The 19,039-nt window shown below is 37.4% G+C and overlaps 1 protein-coding gene across 4 annotated transcripts in view; it reads right to left on the bottom strand.

Annotated features, from left to right (window-relative positions):
- Positions 1–19,039, bottom strand: part of ZMYM4 (zinc finger MYM-type containing 4) — a 171,047-nt gene that overhangs the window by 11,594 nt on the left and 140,414 nt on the right. For all 4 annotated transcript variants that reach the window (XM_064281689.1, XM_010595197.3, XM_064281690.1 and 1 more), the window contains 10 exons: positions 18,986–19,023; positions 17,485–17,629; positions 14,245–14,363; positions 13,412–13,583; positions 10,629–10,682; positions 10,045–10,224; positions 9,535–9,629; positions 7,134–7,302; positions 6,856–6,951; positions 3,222–3,373 (listed from right to left, as the gene is read on the bottom strand). In XM_064281689.1, coding sequence (XP_064137759.1) covers positions 3,222–3,373; positions 6,856–6,951; positions 7,134–7,302; positions 9,535–9,629; positions 10,045–10,224; positions 10,629–10,682; positions 13,412–13,583; positions 14,245–14,363; positions 17,485–17,629; positions 18,986–19,023 — 1,220 coding nt within the window. The remainder of the gene's footprint in view (positions 1–3,221; positions 3,374–6,855; positions 6,952–7,133; positions 7,303–9,534; positions 9,630–10,044; positions 10,225–10,628; positions 10,683–13,411; positions 13,584–14,244; positions 14,364–17,484; positions 17,630–18,985; positions 19,024–19,039) is intronic.

Genomic DNA, 19,039 nt, shown 5'->3' with positions numbered 1-19,039 from the left:
AAAGTGAAGAGAACTTGAAGCACTTACTGATGAAGATCAAAGACCACAGCCTTCAGTATGGATTCCACCTCAACATAAAGAAAACAAAAATCCTCACAACTGAATCAATAACCAACATCATGACAAATGGAGAAAAGATTGAAGTTATCAAGGATTTCATTTTACTTGGGTCTACAATTAATGCTCACGGAAGCAGCAGTCAAGAAGTCAAAAAATATATTGCACTGGGCAAATCTGTGGCAAAAGACCTCTTTGAAGTGTTAAAAGGCAAAGATGTCACATTGAGGACTAAGATGCACTTATCCAAGTCATGTATTTTCAATCGCCTTATACACATGTGAAAGCTGGACAATGAATAAGGAAAATTGAAGAAAAATGTATGCCTCCAAATCAAGGTGTTGGCAAAGAACACTAAATATATCATGCACTGCCAGAAGGCCTAAGAAATCTGTTTTGGAAGAAGTATAGCCTGAATGTTCCTTAGAAGGGAGGATGGCGAGACTTCATCTCACGTACTTAGTTAGGACATGTTATCAGGAGGGACTAGTCCCTAGAGAAGGATATCATGCTAGGTAAAGTAGAGGGTCAGTGAAAAAGAGGGAAACTCTATCAAAATGGAATGAAGCAGTGGCTGCAACACTGGGCTCAAACACAACAACGAATGTGAGGATGGCACAGGACTATGCAGTGTTTTCTTTCTGTTGTACAGTGGGTTGCTATGAGTTGGATCCAACTCAACAGCACTTAACAGCAGCAATGAACAATCTGAAAAAGAAATTAACAATTCTATTTACAGTAGCATCAAAAAGAGTAAAATACTTAGGAATAAGTTAAACCAAGGAGGTTGTCATTGGTGGGCCTTGAGGTTATTTCCAATGTTGTGCTACAAATTTCAGAATATTAGCTTTGAACAGACATCCCAATTTTTTTTTGTATTTTTAAAAATTTTTATTGTGCTTTAAGTGAAAGTTTAAAAATCAAGTCAGACTCTCACACAAAAATTTATAAATACTTTGCTATATACTCCTAATTGCTCTCCCCCTGAGACAGCGTATTCTTTCCCTCCACTTTCTTTTCGTGTCCATTCGGCCAGCTCCTGACACCCTCTACCCTCTCATCTCCCCTTCAGACAGGAGAAGCCAACATAGTCTCATGTGTCTACTTGATCCAAGAAGCTCATTCTTCCCCAGTTATCATTTTCTATCTCATAGTCCAGTCCAATCCACGTCTGAAGAGTTGGCTTTGGGAATGGTTCCTGTCTTAGGCTAACAGAAGGTCTGGGGACCATGACCTCCAGGGTCCTTCTAGTCTCAGTCAAACAACCATTAAGTCTGGTCTTTTTACAAGAATTTGGGGTCTGCATCCCACTGCTCTCCTGCTCCCTCAGGGGTTCTCTGTTGTGTTCCCTGTCAGGGCAGTCATCGGTCATAGCAGGGCAGTATCTAGTTCTGTTCTCAGGCTAATGCAGTCTCTGCTTTATGTAGCCCTTTCTGCCTCTTGGGCTTATGATTACCTTGTGTCTTTGGTGTTCTTCATTCTCCTTTGCTCCAGGTGGGTTGAGACTAATTGATGCATCTTAGATGGCCCCTTGCTAGCAAGTAAGACCCCAGACACCACTCTCCAAAGTGGGATGCACAATGTTCTCTTAATGGATTTTATTATGCCAGTTGACCTAGACGTCCCCTGAAACCATGGTCCCCAAACCCCCGCCCCTGCTACGCTGGCCTTGGAAGCATTCAGTTTATTCAGGAAGCTTCTTTGCTTTTGGTTTAGTCCAGTTGTGCTGACCTTGCCAGTATTGTGTGTTATCTTTCCCGTCACCTAAAGTAGTTCTTACCCACTAATTAGTGAATATCCCTCCCCCACCCCCTTCCCTCCCCCCTCTCGTAACCACCAAAGAATATTTTCTTCTCTGTTTAAACTATTTCTTGAATTCTTATAATAGTGGTCCTATACAATATTTGTCCTTCTGCAAGTGACTAATTTCACTCAGCATAATGCCTTCCGGATTCCTCCATGTTATGAAATGTTAAACAGGTTCATCACTGTTCTTTATCAACGTGTAGTATTCCATTGTGTGAATACAGCATAATTTATTTATCCATTCATCCACTGATGGGCAACGAACATGGGTGTGCATATTTCTGTTTGTGTAAAGGCTCTTATTTCTCTAGGATATATTCCAAGGAGTGGGATTGCTAGATTGTACCGTAGTTCTATTTCTAGCTTTTTAAAGAAGCACCAAATCAGTTTCCAAAGTCGTTGTGCCATTTTACATTCCCACCAGCAGTGTATAAGTGTTCCAATCTCTCCACAGCCTCTCCAACATTTATTATTTTGTGTTTTTTGGATTAATGTCAGCCTTGTTAAAGTGAGATGGAATCTCATTGTACTTTTGATTTGCATTTCTCTAATGTCTAATGATCGTGAACATTTCCTCATGTATCTGTCAGGTACCTGAATGTCTTCTTTAGTGAAGTGTCTGTTCATATCCTTTGCCTGTTTTTTAATTTGGTTATTTTGTCTTTTTGTTGTTGAGTTTTTGCAGTATCATGTAGATTTCAGAAATCAGGTGCTGGTCAGAAATGTCATAGCTAAAAACTTTTTCCCAGTCTGTAGGTAATCTTTTTTTTTACTCTTTTGGTGGGACTGCTGGATTGTATGGTAGTTCTATTTCTAATTTTTTAAGGAAGCACCAAATTGATTTCCAAAGTGGTTGTACCATTTTTCATTCCCACCAGCAGTGTGTAAGTGTTCCAGTTTCTCCACAACTTCTCCAACATTTATTGTGTTTTTTCAGACACCCCAATTTGAACTGACACTTCAAAACTTAATTACTGGTAAAAATAATATGAACGTGTGATAGATATAATGGTATATTATGTTAATTTGCATTTAAAAAGTTTATATGAGATTATATGGTATACACACATATACACAGTCATCCATGCTGCTGCTTTTCTGAGCTGCTCTGTATGCCCTTTTGTCCATTCACCAATAATGCACCACCCTCAATTTCTGTTACTCCACTAACAGTCTCAATTTAGCTTACAAAAGGCTGTATGATCGAGACTTTTTAATCAGGGTCAGTTGTTCAGCAAGAAAGTATTGGAGCAGTATCAAACAACCAATATACATTATAGTTTTTCAGCTTAATTCACAGGTTCTACTAGAATCATTAAAACTGCGATCAATTTTATAACAATTATTTAACTTGATACCTGCTGAATTCCAAGGCACAAGTACAAGATACTGTCTGGATCATATTTTTCACCATTTGGTCTCCGCACCTCTTGGATAAACTGGCATAAGCCCAAGCTCAACTCAGCAAAAGTGCAGGACAAAATATCTTCCTTCAGTTTGATAGAGCGGACTGTGGAAAGGTAGAAAATATCTGAAGCATTAACTTAAAACAAACATAGTAACATTACTTCATTCCACACAATAAACATTCAATACAACCTTGCCCGGGCACTGTGTTGTTACCTGGCTGATACGTGGTTTAAAGACTGGTCTTAAGACTTTTAGTTAGGGAAATAAAGACAATGCAGCACATAAAGTGTACAAGGTACTATGAGAGAGATTTTGTTTGTGTTTTACAGGATTCTATGAAAACAAATGATGAACATCTAATAGACTGGGAGGAGTCAGGTCAGATTCTGGAGGATGTGGTATTTAAGCTGGGTCTTGAAAGGTGAAGAAGAATTAAACAAGTGACCAGGTAAAGTATCAAAATCTGAGAATACAAAAAGATTTCCCAAAGTATACTCCACAAAAGACTAGTTTCACGTAAGATCTGGAGAAAACTGGGTTTCTAAGATCTGGTAAATTTTGAAAATGCCACATACTATATCCGCCTCTAAAGAATTCACAATGTGTTTTGGTACATTTTAAAGGTTCTGAGGATATCTGCAATAAAGAATGCTATTTAACTTGAACTCAGGTTTATTTGAATATAAACCCAAAATCATATCCATTGTCATTGAGTCTATTCCAACTTATAGTAACCATATGGGACAGAGCAGAATCAGCCCAAAGGGTTTCCAAGGTTGTAAATCTTTCTCCTGAGGAACAGCTGCTGGGTTTAAACCACTAACCTTTCATTAGCAACCAAGCGTTTAACCACTGTGCCACCAGGGCTCCCTTATTTGAATACAGAACACTTCAAATAACATATAGCATCCTCACAAATCCTCAGAAATGCTGAAATGTAGTATTAAGGCCATTGTTATGGACTGAATTGTGTCCCCAAAAAATGTGTGTCAACTTGGGTAGGCCATGATTCCCAGTATTGTATGACTGTCCTCCATTTTGTGATCTGATACAATTTCCCTATGTGTTGTAAATCCCAACCTCTGTTCTGTTAATAAGACAGGATTAGAGGCAGTTACGTTAATGAGGCAGAACACAATCTATAAGATTAGGCTGTATCTTCAATCTCTTCTGAGATTTTTATAAAAGACAGAAGCATGCAGAGAGGAGGAGGGACCTGATATCACCAAGAAAGAAGAGCCAGGAGTGGAATGAGTCCTTTGGACCCGGGGTCCCTGCACTGAGAAACTCCTAGACCCACGGGAAGACTGATGACAAGGACCTTCCCCCAGAGCAGACAGAGAGCCATCCCCTGGCCCTGAATTTGGACTTCTAGCCTCCTAGACTTGTGAGAGAATAAATTTCTGTTTGTTAAAGCCATCCACTTGTGGTATTTCTGTTGTAGCAGCACTAGATAGCTAAGACAGCCACAAATGTGAAAACGTTCAAGGACTTAGATATACAGGAGAACAGCAAGAAGGGCAGGCAGGGGCAAATCATGGTAAAGATTTTGAAGGCAATGAAGAACTGAATTAATTTTAAGTAGGGGAGGTAACCAATTTGATTTGTTGAGATCCTACTGTAGCAGGTAGGTCTACATTATAGGCTTAGAATTAAAACACCTTTTCTAGTCATTGCTCTTCTGGATTTAGACAAGACTTCATGTTCCCAGCATCTGGGTTCCTCTGAGATGGCTCTGCAAAGGGCAAGTAGTGGTTCATGAGGTCAAGGACCATGTTTGGCTTGTTCACTCCAATACCTAGCACCATGCCTGGTACATAACAGGTATTCAGTAAGTATTTTCTGGATGAATCAATAACAGAAATGCCTAGGCATCCCCTGTGGCTATTGTGCTTTGACCCTGCAGTCTAATATACAATATTCTCTCCACACTCATTCCCGCTTCCCCGTTTTTTCTAAAACAAAGACAGCTGTGGCTGCAAGTGGAAGTTTAAGGGTCTGATAAACTACCACAGTAGGAGTTTATTTATATAACCCCGGAGCAGAAAAACTGCATCTGTTGGAACTCAACTAGTCAGCTACAGCCCGGGGCAAGGACTATCTACTCCAATAAGGATGGTTACCAAAACCAGCAGTGCAGCCTGAAGGGCAGCCGAGAATCATGCCATCACCTAGGAGTTAGAGAGAATGTATATTTGGAAAGGGGCTACACATTTAGTTATGTGGGCATACTCATCTACCCCTGCCCCATCTCATTCTACAAAGAATTTAAGTAGCTCACATAAAACACAGAAAAGAGAAAAACATAAATTGAAAACAAAAATTTAGAGTAGGATGTTAAAACCAACGAGAAAGAGAACTAAGAAAGGCCCTAAAATTATACATTTTTTAATTTGAACTGTTTATATGGTTCCACATATCCTGGCAGCCAAAATGACACCTAGAAACAGGGTCAGTTATATTGCTAGGGAAAACTCCTACAGAAGAAGCAAGGCTTTTCCAGGTAGCTTTCAAAAAAAAAAAAAAAAACAGCAACGACCAAAAAAAAAAAAAAGGTCACACACTGGGTTCTATATGGGTTACTATACAGACATACTGGAGCCCTGGTGGCACACTGGTTAAGATCTTGGCTGCTAACCAGAATCTCAGCAGTTCAAATGTACCAGCCACTCCGTGGAAACCCTATGGGGCAGTTCTAGTCTGTCCTACAGGGTTGCTATGAGTCGGAACCAACTCAACAGCACATTAACAGTGTAACATACAGACACAGACTGCAAGATGACATTTTAAGCTACTTGCAATAGTGTTAGAAAATGAAACAAAATTTCTTATATTTGCATAATAAGCTCATGATCAGAAGACACAACTTTATTTTTATAAAAAGCTCTTTATTGCTGGTTACCTGGGGTTGGGGGAAGGGGAAAGTGAAAAGATTTAACTGATGGTTAAAAATGCATCTTGATGCCAGAGATATCAAAATATGGGGGAAAAAAAGAATGCTGCATCACTTATCCATTGATGATGGAAATGTAAAATAGTAGAGCCTCTCTGGAAAACAGTTTGGAAAGAACAAAGGAAGGGTGGGTACTGAATTATTCACTTAAAAACGGTTATTATAATGGCAAATTTTGTGTTATACATATTTTACCACAATAAAAATTTAAAACAAAGAGGTGGGTGAGAAAGGCACAGTTACACATTAAAAGACCTCAGAGACACATCAACCAAGTGCAGGGTATGAGCCTTCCTTGGGCCCTGGTTCAAACAATTAAATTAAAAGTAATATTGTGAGACAATTATATACAACACTGACCATGAATATTAAGGGGCTGTTCATTTTGTTAAGTGTGATAATGGCAACATGGAATGTTAAAAATTGATGTCCTTACCTGAATGGGGAGATACATTAAAATATTTATGGGTAAAATGGTATCTAGCTGGAGGATGAAAAAACATTGGAGGTGGGATGTTAATTTCTCTGTTCAACTTTAAGACTTCAAGTTTTAAGTATTTAATTTACAAATTTAAATTGACAGTGATGTTACGAATGATTCAAACCACATGGGGAAAAACAAGTTTTACCTCTACAGCCTGGCTCCGAGGATTCTTGAGAGAATGCATGGTCTTGAGCGTTTCCTACTGGGTCAGAACATGGGCTAGATGAGGGATGTTCAGCTCCTGCCAAGGACAGAAAAATAGATGAGAAATTTAAACATAAACAGAAAAATTAAGTGAAAACCGAACTGAAGTTTTATGGGATTTTTGGCCTAGGATTTCTCTCTCTTGTATCGATCTATAACCCTGTTTATCCGTATTTCCCCTCACGTGGATCAAGACACAAATTCATGCTGTATACTTACCTCCACATTTCAGATCCCCTTCTTCCTTGGCATTTTTCCACTGAACCCAGTTCTTCCAGGCATTTACCCCATACATGTATTTCAGTGTCATTCCAGAGACTGAGCACCCTTGAAAGGCTCCTTGAATAAGACTTCTGGGCTCCACAGACACTACAGACTTCTTCCGTCCCTGTAAGATGATTTTAAAAAAGAACAAAGTTAGAAAACTTACACTCCTGATTTTAAGACTCATTGCAAAGTTAACAGTAATCCAGTGTGGTACTGGCATAAGAACAGATGTATACAGATCAATGGAACAAAATGGAGAGTTCAAAAATAGCTTCACATATGTATGACGGCACTGGGTTGGGTTTATGGTCAACTGACTTTTAATAACGATGCCAATGAAATTTAATGGTGAAAGAATAGTCTTTTCCAAGAGTGGTGCTGAAAAAACTGGACATCCATATTCAAAAGAAATGAACCTTGACCTCTACCTCAACATAATATAAAAATTACCTCAAAATGGATCACAAACATGAAAGTTTATAGTTTTACATAAAACTTCTAAAGAAAACATAAAAGAATGTCTTAGTTAACATGGAATTTCTAGATGGAATACTAAAAAGCACGAGCTACAAAAGAAGAAATACTGATAAGTTGGGCTTTTTCAAAATTAAAATCTTCTGTTCTTCAGAAGACACCATCAAGACAATGAAAAAGAAAGACATAGAATAGCACAGAATATTTGCAAACTCATATTTGATTAAGCAGTTGTATTCGGAATAAAGAACACTTATAACTCTAAGATTATAACCAAACTCAAAACCATGGCCGTGGAGTCAATTATGACTCATAGCGACCATATAGAACAGAAGAGACCTGCCCCAAAGGGCTTCCAAGAAGCAGCTGGTGGATTTGAACTGCCGACCTTTTTGGTTAGCAGCCCTGCTCTTAACCACTGTGCCACCGCCCTCCCCCAAATGAAAAATGTACAAAAGGTTTGATCACTTTACCAAAGAAGATACTTGAATGGCAAATATGCTTATAAAAAAGATGCTCAACATCATTAATCATTACAGATATACAAATTAAAACCACAACGAAATACTACTACACACCACTAAAAAACAAAAACCACCACTAGAAAGGCTAAAACTAAAAACCAACAATACCAAATGTTACCAAAGTTATGGAGCAGATGGAACTTTCATTTATCACTGGTGGAAACGCAAAATAGTACATCCGCTTTGGAGAACAGTTTGACAGTTTCTTATAGGGTTAAAAATATAAATACTTTAAGACCTAGCAGTCCCACTGCTGTATATTTTTCCCAAGAGAAATGAAAACATGTTTATGCAAAGATTTACACACCAATGTTCATGGCAGCTTTATTCAAAATAGTCCAAAACTGGAAGCAATGCAAATTTCCATCAACTGTTGAAAAGTTAAATTATATTTTGTACACACAATGAAATGCTACTTGGGAAAAATAAGGAATCATTACTGACACATACAACAACACGCTAAATGAAATAAACCAAACGGAGAATACTACATACTATATGTCACCATTTATTTGAAATTTTAGAAAAGGCAAAGGAGGTCAGTGGCTGTCAGGAGCTGGAGGCTGACTGCAGACTGATTGCAAATGGCCACAAAGGAACTTCTTAGGAGAATGGAAGTGTTCTGTATAATGACTGTAGTGGTAGTTACAGACTCTATACATCTGTCAAAGTCCATCATGTTATATACTCAAAACTTATGAACTTTTTGATGTAATTATACCTCAATAGAGCTGATTAAAAAAAAATAAGGCCACTATTCTTTTAACTTGAAAAACAATCCATGTCAACTTCACTATTATAATAAACCAAAAAAAAAAAAAAAAACAACGAAACCCACTGCCATCGAGTCGATTCCAACTCTTAGCGACCCTATAGGACAGAGTAGAACTGGCCCATAGAGTTTCCAAGGAGCGCCTGGTGGATCTGAACTGCTGACCTCTTGGTTAGCAGCCGTAGCACTTAACCACTACACCACCAGGGTTTCCTCACTATTATAATAGACTACATAAAATAGTTAACACCTCATTATTATTACATGTAAAAGAAGCTAAATTTAGAGACTTTAAAAAAAGAGCCTCTAAAAGAGATTTATTGAAAAGCTTTTTAAAGTTAAAAAATATTAAAAAACTCAATTACAGAAACAGAATAAGCCTCTGCTGAAAGAAATGTAAAATAAAACACATGGTTCTTGCCTTCAAGGAACAAAAACAAAAGTGCAAAACTATGAGGTTGCAAAATAATGTATGGAATTCTCTGACTCTGACTGTTAACAGAGTTCTGCAAACTGCAAAAAGTTAATAAAGCCTGACAGAATGAAGGAAAGGAAACTCTAGAAAAATTATGGTACTGCTTACTCTTCGTCTAGGCTGTGGGAACCCATCTCTGTGTCGTCGTCTTGTTCGGGAACGTGCCTGGATTCCCTGTCCCTTATTAAGGGGATCGAAGGATTCTATAATAATCAGTAGAAAGCATAATGTGAGGCAAATAACTCAAACTTAGAGAAGGGTGAAATATCAGGCAATTATTACTATATTATTTTGTTTCTGATAAGAATTTCAGCTATATACATAAGAGAAACAAAAGGATATAGCACTTAAAAATGATAACTTCATTAACAATCAAGAAAACCTCTTACATGGTTACTGTGGGAAAGTTAAAAAACTAAAAAACAAACAAAAAGCACAAAACAAACTACTCACTTGTATGTATAACATGTACAAATTTAAGACCTCCAAAAGCAGATACCACTTGTGCCAAAGATTATTATCTCTAATACGTTATAGTTACTATAATAATGTCCACTGGTATTTGTACCAATCTTCTAAAATAAAGGACTCTGGACAGACAGGCTATGCTGCACAAACCTGAGGGGAAATCTGCTTCCAGATCCTGTTCAGTCTCCCCTTTTGAGAACTGCTTCAATTCTGAGTCAGCCTCCTGCACAGCATTTGACTTTAAGGCATAATGATTCAGCTCTTCCTCCCAGCTATGTGGAGTAGACACTGCCTCTGATTCAAGGTCACCACTGTATGTACTTCCTTGGTCTGAAATTTATACAAAACAAACAAGCACCCAAATAAGACAGACCTCAGACATGCTCAAAAAACTTTATAAATCCATGAATACCAAAAACTGAGGCATGGTTGCTGCACAATCACATAGGTACACTCAAGAAGTAACTCCATTCATCAGCCTCACAAAACTGGATTCAAAGTTTTACCAAGCACTTTAAAGCATTATCTCAGTCCTTAAAACAAATATTTGAGGTAGCTTTTTTTTTTTTTACTGTTTTCATTATAAATTAACGCACATTATAGACATTTGATGACCCTTACAAATAGCTAACGCTGCCAATATTAAATGCAGGAATTCTGAGGGTCTATTCTGTATTCTATTGCTAACAGAGACTAGTATTTCTAAGACCCAAATTACATTTACAATAACAAACCTTTTTCAAATATCTTGGTGTCTAGAAAGAGTTCCTGTTCAGAAGTCTGAGATCCTAAAGAAAAAAAGCACATAATAAAACAATCTATATGTATACTCAAAGCAACTTGTATCTCAAATGAATGTACTATATGCATGAATCATACTAAAACAAAACAAAACAAAAAACCATTGCCCTCGAGTTGATTCTGACTCATAGTGATCTTATACGAGAAAGCAGAACTGCCCAATCTGGTTTCCAAGGCTGTAATCTTTACAGAAGCAGACTGCCACATCTTTCTCCTCTGGAGCAGCTGGTTGATTCGAAGTGCCAACCTTTGGGTTAGGAGCCAAGCACTTAACCACTCCGACACCAGGGCTCCTGTGAATAATATTTAGAGTTCTAAATAAACAGACTTTATATGCAGAAAATGGAGCCCTAGTGGTGTACTGGTTAAAGCGCTTGGCTACTAACTGAAAGGTTGGTGCTCTAAACCTACGGGATGCTCCCGTAAATATTTACAGCCTTAGAAACACTATGGGGCAGGTCTACTCTGTCCTGTAGGGTCACTTTGAGTCAGAATGAACTCGATAGCAGTGGGTTTTTCGGTTTTTACATGCAGAAAGAACTGTTCCTTAGTAAGACTGGGCATCAGAAGTAGTAACAGTTCAAAAAATTATTACCGTTAACAGTGACTATGCTTCTAAGATGGTAATACGAAGGAAATTATTGCAAGACAGACTTTTACTTTTGATTTTATACTCTTTTGTGCTATTTGAAATACTTTTTTTACCATGATATGTACAAACATACATATACATTTATTCACAGATGGACAAATCTGCTTGAAATTACTTTCCCCCCCAAAATATAATCATCTTTACCACTGCACTGAAAGAACGTTAGACTCAGAACGTAAACATAAGTGCGCAATCAGCACATGGAACTAAAGAGAACACAGTTATATCAATTGTAAACTAAAACCTGAAATCAAAGAAAACTTACCCAGATGCCCTCAGTTGGAATTCATTTCTCCTGCCTATATGTTTCTAAACCATTTGCTTTTATTTATACTACAGTGATTATGACAATCTTGAAGCTTAGTTTTGAAAGTTTTTCCCTTAGACTCAATTACAGGCAAAGACCAAGTCATAACATTGGTACAGAGAAACCACTTAATAAATGTTAACTATTGACGTGAATGGAGAAGCCAGCTGACGACAGTTTATTATCAGGAATTGTTTGAACTTCCGAACGAAATATATCACAAGTTAAAAGATCAAGAATTCGGACAATATTCTAAGACACTGAACTCCATATATAAATGGGACAGAATTGTGAGATTATAAATTAGAGAGTAAAATGGGATCAAAAATTGGGATAATAAAAGATAAGCTTTTACCCATCTCTCGGTATATACATGATTTTAAAACTTACTGGCAAACAATAGAAAAGCTGACAGTTTTTCAAATGCTACAGCTTTTAGAAAACCATCTAGCATTTACTGTGTAAAATGAACTCAGTGGCTGGCTTTCTAAAATCCGCCAATGGAAAAAAAAAAAGAAAAATGCTCAAGAAAAGAGTAATTTCTTGTCTCATCGGCATTAATATGATGTTACATTCTACATATTTCAACTATCTTAAATAGCATTTTCTTTACCGCTTACTCTGATTATCATTAATCTTGATCTATATATATTAAAAAAATCACATTTTATAAGAAATGACTCCATTGTATCCAGGCTAGAAACTCTTTCAAAATTATTATGGAATCCTGGTTAGTATATGAGCTTTGGAGTGACAAAGATCTGGATTCAAGTACTGGTTCCATCCCTTACTGATTGTATAACCAGGACAAGTATCTTATCCTACTTTCCAGATGAGGAATTTGAAGTAAATGATGAACCCCTCAAGGGTTGTTGTGAGATTAAATGAGGCCCCCTGACACCCTGCAAACTGAGAAATGAAGCTACTCCCGAAGCCTACTTTTCAGACAAAGATTAGACAGGTCCATAAAACAAACAGTAACACACATGAGGCACATGCTTCTTAGTTGAATCAAATATATGAATCCTAATGGACAACTCCTGCCTAAAAGGAAGATGAGAAGGCAGAAAGGGACAGGAAAACTGGACAAATGGACAGGAACCCAGGGCACAAAGAGGTAGAGTGCTGTCACATTGTGGGGCTTGCAACCAATGTCACAAAACAATCTGTGTATAAATTTTTCAACAAGAAACTAATTTGCTCTGTAAATTTTACCTAAAGCACAACGGGAAAAAACATCTATCTATAAAGTAATTAAAAGAGGCACCTAATGCACTTAGGACAATGCCTGGAGTACAGTAAGTACCCAAAAAGGCTAACTACTGTTATTATCATTATTCCACACTAACAGAATGGGATTTGCCTGTAAGTTATTTTGAACTACACAGTTTTCCATCCTTAAGTTTTATTTACTCTTTACCAACATGCTGGTTATTATAAAACAGGAATTCTTATCTGGGGACCATGTCTTTAAAATAGAGATAAAAACAGAAAACGATCATGAAACTTGGACTTATAGGTTATTTTTCTAGACTCATTAACAACTATAAACTGTACTGGTATCAATACTGAGTTTTCCTTTAAAAAAAGGATGAGTTTTCAGAGGTACCACCAGGTTGAACAAACCCACAGTCTTGGTATTCAAACACAATGAAGCCTTTAGAAACACCCTGACTGCCTTATACCTGCAATTACACAGGCCACCTGAAAAATCTTAGATGTGTCTTTTCTTCCGTTACTTTAAAGATGATACCAACCTCCCTGGGATAGAGTCTTTTCCTTCTCTTCATCTTCTGCAATCATTTCTGCCATCTCAAGGAGATCAGCTTCAAATGGATGTGTGGGAAGCTTTTCCTTAATGTCTTCAATACTTTCGGTGACTTTATCTTCGTTATCCACTGAAAATGGAATAAGCATGGGGACGGGCATCTGAAAGACCAAGGATAGGTTGAAGAATTTCCTAGGCAATAGGTACATCATGAAAACCATTATTTGTGAGATGATTTAAGAATTAATCAAATTCAAGATATTTCACTGCTGATGAAGAAGGCGTTCTTGCTAATTTGTTTTTATAAGACCAGCTCCATTTAAATAAAAATTCAGCGTTTTGGACACTCGACAAAATATGTCTCTCCACATCCTCTAAAAAAATACAATCCTCTAATGTACTTTTGTTTCATTTGTTGGTTTTTGCTTATATTTCTTGTTTAACATTTCCGCACAATTGCTTCCCTTAAGAATTCAGTACCAGGGAAAATGTATTTCCTCTGAAAAACGGATACATTGTTCTTTACTAAAAACTGAGAATCATGTGAATCATAGTATACCTCTTTCTAACTCTTGCTAGAATCCAAGATTCTAACACACACACGCTTTCTGATCTTTTTCTATTTAATGGTCCTATTTATTATGTGCAGCTTCTTAAAAGGGTACAAAGTGAAGCAGTCCTTTATATACTCCACATTAAGCAAAATGGTCACAGGTAACCACAGTCAGGTATATTGTACCATCAAGTGAAAATTTTCTCTAAGGAGCTGCAAAATATTGGGGAAAACGCTAAATTAGCCTTAGTCTCTAAATGATTACTCACTGGAACTGGAATTCCAAAGGGGACTGGTGCATACTGAGTATAAAGATGAAGAGGTATGGGTACAAACACTGGCACAGGGACTGGCACCACAATGATTTGGGGTTGACTTGGAGTGTCTTCTATTGAAAAAAAAATAAAAATCACATGCAAAAAAAACGAAGAGGTTAGAAACTACATTTTATTATTATTATTATTGTACTTTAGAGGAAGGTTTACAGAACAAACTAGCTTCTCATTGAACAGTACACTTATTATAGACACTGCATTTTAATTAAAAAAAAAAAAAGTTCATAGAGATTTACAGTCCAAAACACATGTAATCTGTGGCACTAGAAATTCTTAGAAAAGAGGGTATCAACTGCAGTACCAAAGGAAGGCCTGAGAATAGCACCATCTCAAGGTAGGTAACACATAATAAATGTCAATGATGTGACGATAATATGAATGGAGGATATAACTTGGACAGGCTTGGATACACGCATGGAAAGAACTGGAACAGTGATCTAAGAAGTATGGAAAACAGTACGCTGACAGGAATAAGTAAGCTATATTAATAAGTAGTATACCCGTTGCCATTGAGTCAACTTCCACTTATAGTTGCTCTACAGAACAGAGTAGAACTGCCCCCACAGGGTTTCAAAGGCTATCTTTACAGAAGCAGGCTGCCACATCTTTTCCCCATGGTTTGAACTGCTGACCTTTCATTTAGCAGCTTCAGCCGCTGTGCCACCAAGTATACTTGGTACCATAATGCACAGAGGGGCCATACTGCAAATTTTTAAATTATCTCTAGTGGACAGTGGGCAGCTACTTAGTAACAAGCTAAGTTATATATATAAAAAAAAAGACCCATTGCTGTCGAGTTGATTCTGACTCCTAATGACTCTATAGCACAGGGTAGAACTGCCCTATAGAGTTTCCAAGGAGTGGCTGGTGGATTCCAACTGCTAACCTTTTGGTTAGCAGCCAAACGCTTAACTGCCGTACCATCAGGGTTCCAAGCTAAGCCACTGAAAATATAATTCCCCAGAAAACCATGGAAAGAAACAGCTAAGAAGAATCCTCCTGGCACCAGAACAAACCTCAAAGAATGGCCTCAAAAAATGACCCTGCCTGAATTTAACTGGATCAGACTGCTGAGCATTTAGTGCCTCAAGGCATTATCCAAAAAAACAACAGCACAATCAGCCAATTGTCAGCGGAGCCTACAGGCTAGGTGTAATACCAAATAAGGCAGAGAGTCTGCTTAACAGAGAGAGCAGGGAAAGAAATGCTCAGAGAGAGCTCTGTTAAACCCACTGTCCTCCCAGGGTAACTGTGTGTGAGCCCAAGGCTGTCCCCTCCTAGTAGTGATACCAAAAGCTTCACACTACAGGGGGCAGGGAGAGGGTAGATCTCACTGAAGTAGCCCAGCCAAGTCACAAAACAAACGACCACAAAAACAAGCCCCAGAGAGGAGAAGGGAGACACAGTATCTGGAGATGCTATAATGTGTTACCTAAAATGTCTACTTTTCAACAAAAAAATCATGACACATACATAGAAACAGGAAAGTGTGACCCCCACACAGGGAAAAAAGCAAGCAACAGAGGCTGCCTGTGAGAGGGGCCCGATGTCAGATTTAACTAAGACTTTAAAAGAGCCATTGTAAGTATGTTCAAAGAACTAAAGGAAACCACACTTTGAAAGGTAAGATGACAGTATCTCTTCAAACAGAGGATATCAAAAAAGAGAAATTATAAAAATTCTGATTACCTCAAAATTTCCAAGTATATGGCTTTTAAACAATTTCTGTGATCTCCAAAAACTTTAATAATACAAAATGATACATACTTCACCCTGTTCCCCCCCAAAAAACCATTGCTGTCGAGTCGATTCCGACTCACAGCGACCCTGTAGGACAGAGTAGAACTGCCCCATAGAGTTTCCAAGGAGCGCCTGGCGGATCTGAACTGCTGACCTCTTGGTTAGCAGCCGTAGCACGTAACCACTATGCCACCAGGGTTTCCAAAAAAAGAGAATAAAAGGTTTGTATTAACTGAAGGGAGCCCTGGCGGCACAGCAGTTAAGCACTCCGCTGCGAACCAAAAGGTTGGCAGTTGAAACCCAGCAGCTGCTCTGTGGGAGAAAAATGTGGCAGACTGCTTCCATAAAGATTACAGTCTTGGAAATCCTATGGGGCAGTTCTACTCTGTCCCATAGGGTCACTATGAGTCGGAATCAACTTGACAGCAATGGTTTTTTGGGGGGGAACAGGGTTATTAACTGAAGAAGGAAGACAAGATTTAGATCCAATCCAATTTACTGTGATTATTCATGTCTCTCATGGAAAAGTGACCAAATATTTGTCCAAAAAATTTGCCAACTACATTTCAGACTTATTTAACATAGTAAATATAGTAATTTTAATGTAGAAAAATCACTGGACATAAAATTCAGAAGGTATTTTTTGAAATTCACACTACTGAAGTAACTCAAACATAAGAAAGCTAATTAAAAGTGGAGAAAATGGCCTTTGGAACTAAAAAAAAAAATTAGATTTAATCACAATATCACCAATCACTAGCCTCTAGACGTATGATCCTGAGATAACCCTATGTGTTCTTCAAAGAAAAAAAAAAAGGTATAAATCATATCTAGTTCCTGAACTTCAGTGTTATGAGGACCAACTAGCCAATAAACCTGAAAGCTTATTATAAACAGTGAAATAAAATGAAAAAGATGATTATGTTTTCAATAAGGTTAAACATAATAACCATTTACTGAGTGCCTACTATGTCTCAGGCACTTACACAGAGAATGTCATATAATTCTCTTAACTACTGTTGTGATAGATATTTTCATGTAAATTTATAAGATGATAAAACAGACCCATAAAGAAGCATAAGCAACTTGTCAAGAATCACACGACAACAGGAAGAACTGGGATTTAAAACCAGGTCTAAATAAAATCCACGCTTATCCCACAATACTAAGCTGTCATTATAATAATGAGGAAATTCAATGAAGTGTTCTCATTATGGCATTACCATTTAACTTCCTTGTCTCTGACATTAACTTGTTAACCCTTAGATGGGGAAAATACTTAACTCACAGGGATGCTGTGAGAACTAAATTGGATGATATATGTAAGTAACCAAACACATCACATAGGAAATAATAGATGCTCAATTAATGTAAGCAGATCTCACATTCCTTTCCCACAAACTAGCTAAAACACCCAAAGCTCAAGGAATATACCTGTCTGGCATTCTTTGTTTTGGGTATGTGGCTTGCAAGAGGTGGCTTTAGTCTGTGTAATAGGTTTGCACAATAAAGCTTTGTTCTTCAAAAGCCTTGGAGGTTGGGAAGGTGGCAGTTTCAGGGCATCTGTTTGAGTACTTGCCTAGTAAAAAAAAAATAAATCAGAAAACAAAGAGGTTTTCAAAATCTCATCATTACAAGAAATATAATTTTAAAAGAAATACCATATTGGAATTACAAAGAAGACATAGCATGTAAACAGTCAATTAAATTTCTAAGAAATACAGTATTTCTGAAATAATAAGCAATAAAGTAGCATTCTGGTAACTATATATTGACTCTGAATGTACCTAATTACCAGTTCTGTTTATGAAGAAATACACTATTTCTATTGTAAGACGCTGCTGATTAATAACAATAGTGGTGAGTTTAAGTTGAGAACTGTTACTTCTCCATTAAATCTTAGAGGACTTAACAAGTATAACCTAGAATCACTTATAACCATTTAAGCAACCTGAATAAAGATGATATGAAAGTTATCTCGAAGACCAGGAAACACGTTAGAAATGCCATTGTTCCATTCAGAAGTTTTTCTCATAATTTATCGATTTCTTCTTTTAAGGGATAAAGCAGAAAATACTACTGAGTAAAAAAAGGAATAGTTATTTATTTACAAGCTAATTTCTAAAAGAAAAAATAGCTACATTTAATAAATGTTTTATTTACAATCTGACTACATTATAAAACCTCCAAAAAATCTTTTATGCCTGAAATCTGTACAATTTAATTCTATACAATCAAAAATTATTTTAAAAAGATTTTTCAGTACTTATATAAAGATAGCAAGCATTCAAAAAAGTCAAAGTACATAACTAATAACCAGAAAACCCTATTCTTGAGCAAAGATGAAATAAGCTATTTATTTTCAATAATAAAGAATACCGAAAACACCAAACCAGCTGCTGCTGAGTTTGATTCTGACTCATGGCAACCCCACGTGTGCAGAGTAGAACTGCACTCCGGAAGATTTTCAAGGCTGTGACCTTTTAGAAGCAGAATGCCAGACCTTTCTTCTGAGGCCTCTCTGGGTGGGTTTGAACCACCTGCCTTTTGGTTAGTAGTCGAGTACTTAACCGTTGGTGCCACCCAAGGACTCCAAATAAAGATTAGTGCTACCCAAGGACTCCAAATAAAGAATAAACCCATTGTAGTTGAGCCAATTCCAATTCATGCCAACCCTAAGTGTTACAGGGTAGAATTGTTCCACAGGGTTTTCTTGGCTCTAATTTTATTGGAGCAGATTGCCAGGCCTTTCTTCTGCAGTGCTACTGGGTGGGTCTGATCCACCAACCTTTAGGTTAGTAGTTGAGCGCAAATCGCTTGTGTCACCCAGGCACCTTCAGTAAAAAATAGAGGGGGCAAATTAGCCCAAATATATTCATACTGCATAAAAGTTGAAAATACAGTGGCAATATCAGTAAAAAATAATAAAACTTACATCCCCAATGATTTTTGCTGTTACTGTCGGAACTGCACCTGAGATAAATTGAAA

Source organism: Loxodonta africana, chromosome 3 (genome assembly GCF_030014295.1).
Source record: "Loxodonta africana isolate mLoxAfr1 chromosome 3, mLoxAfr1.hap2, whole genome shotgun sequence".
Taxonomy (NCBI): Eukaryota; Metazoa; Chordata; class Mammalia; order Proboscidea; family Elephantidae; genus Loxodonta; species Loxodonta africana.
Note: the sequence above shows the minus strand (reverse complement) of the source record. Positions and strands in the feature narration are given on the sequence as shown.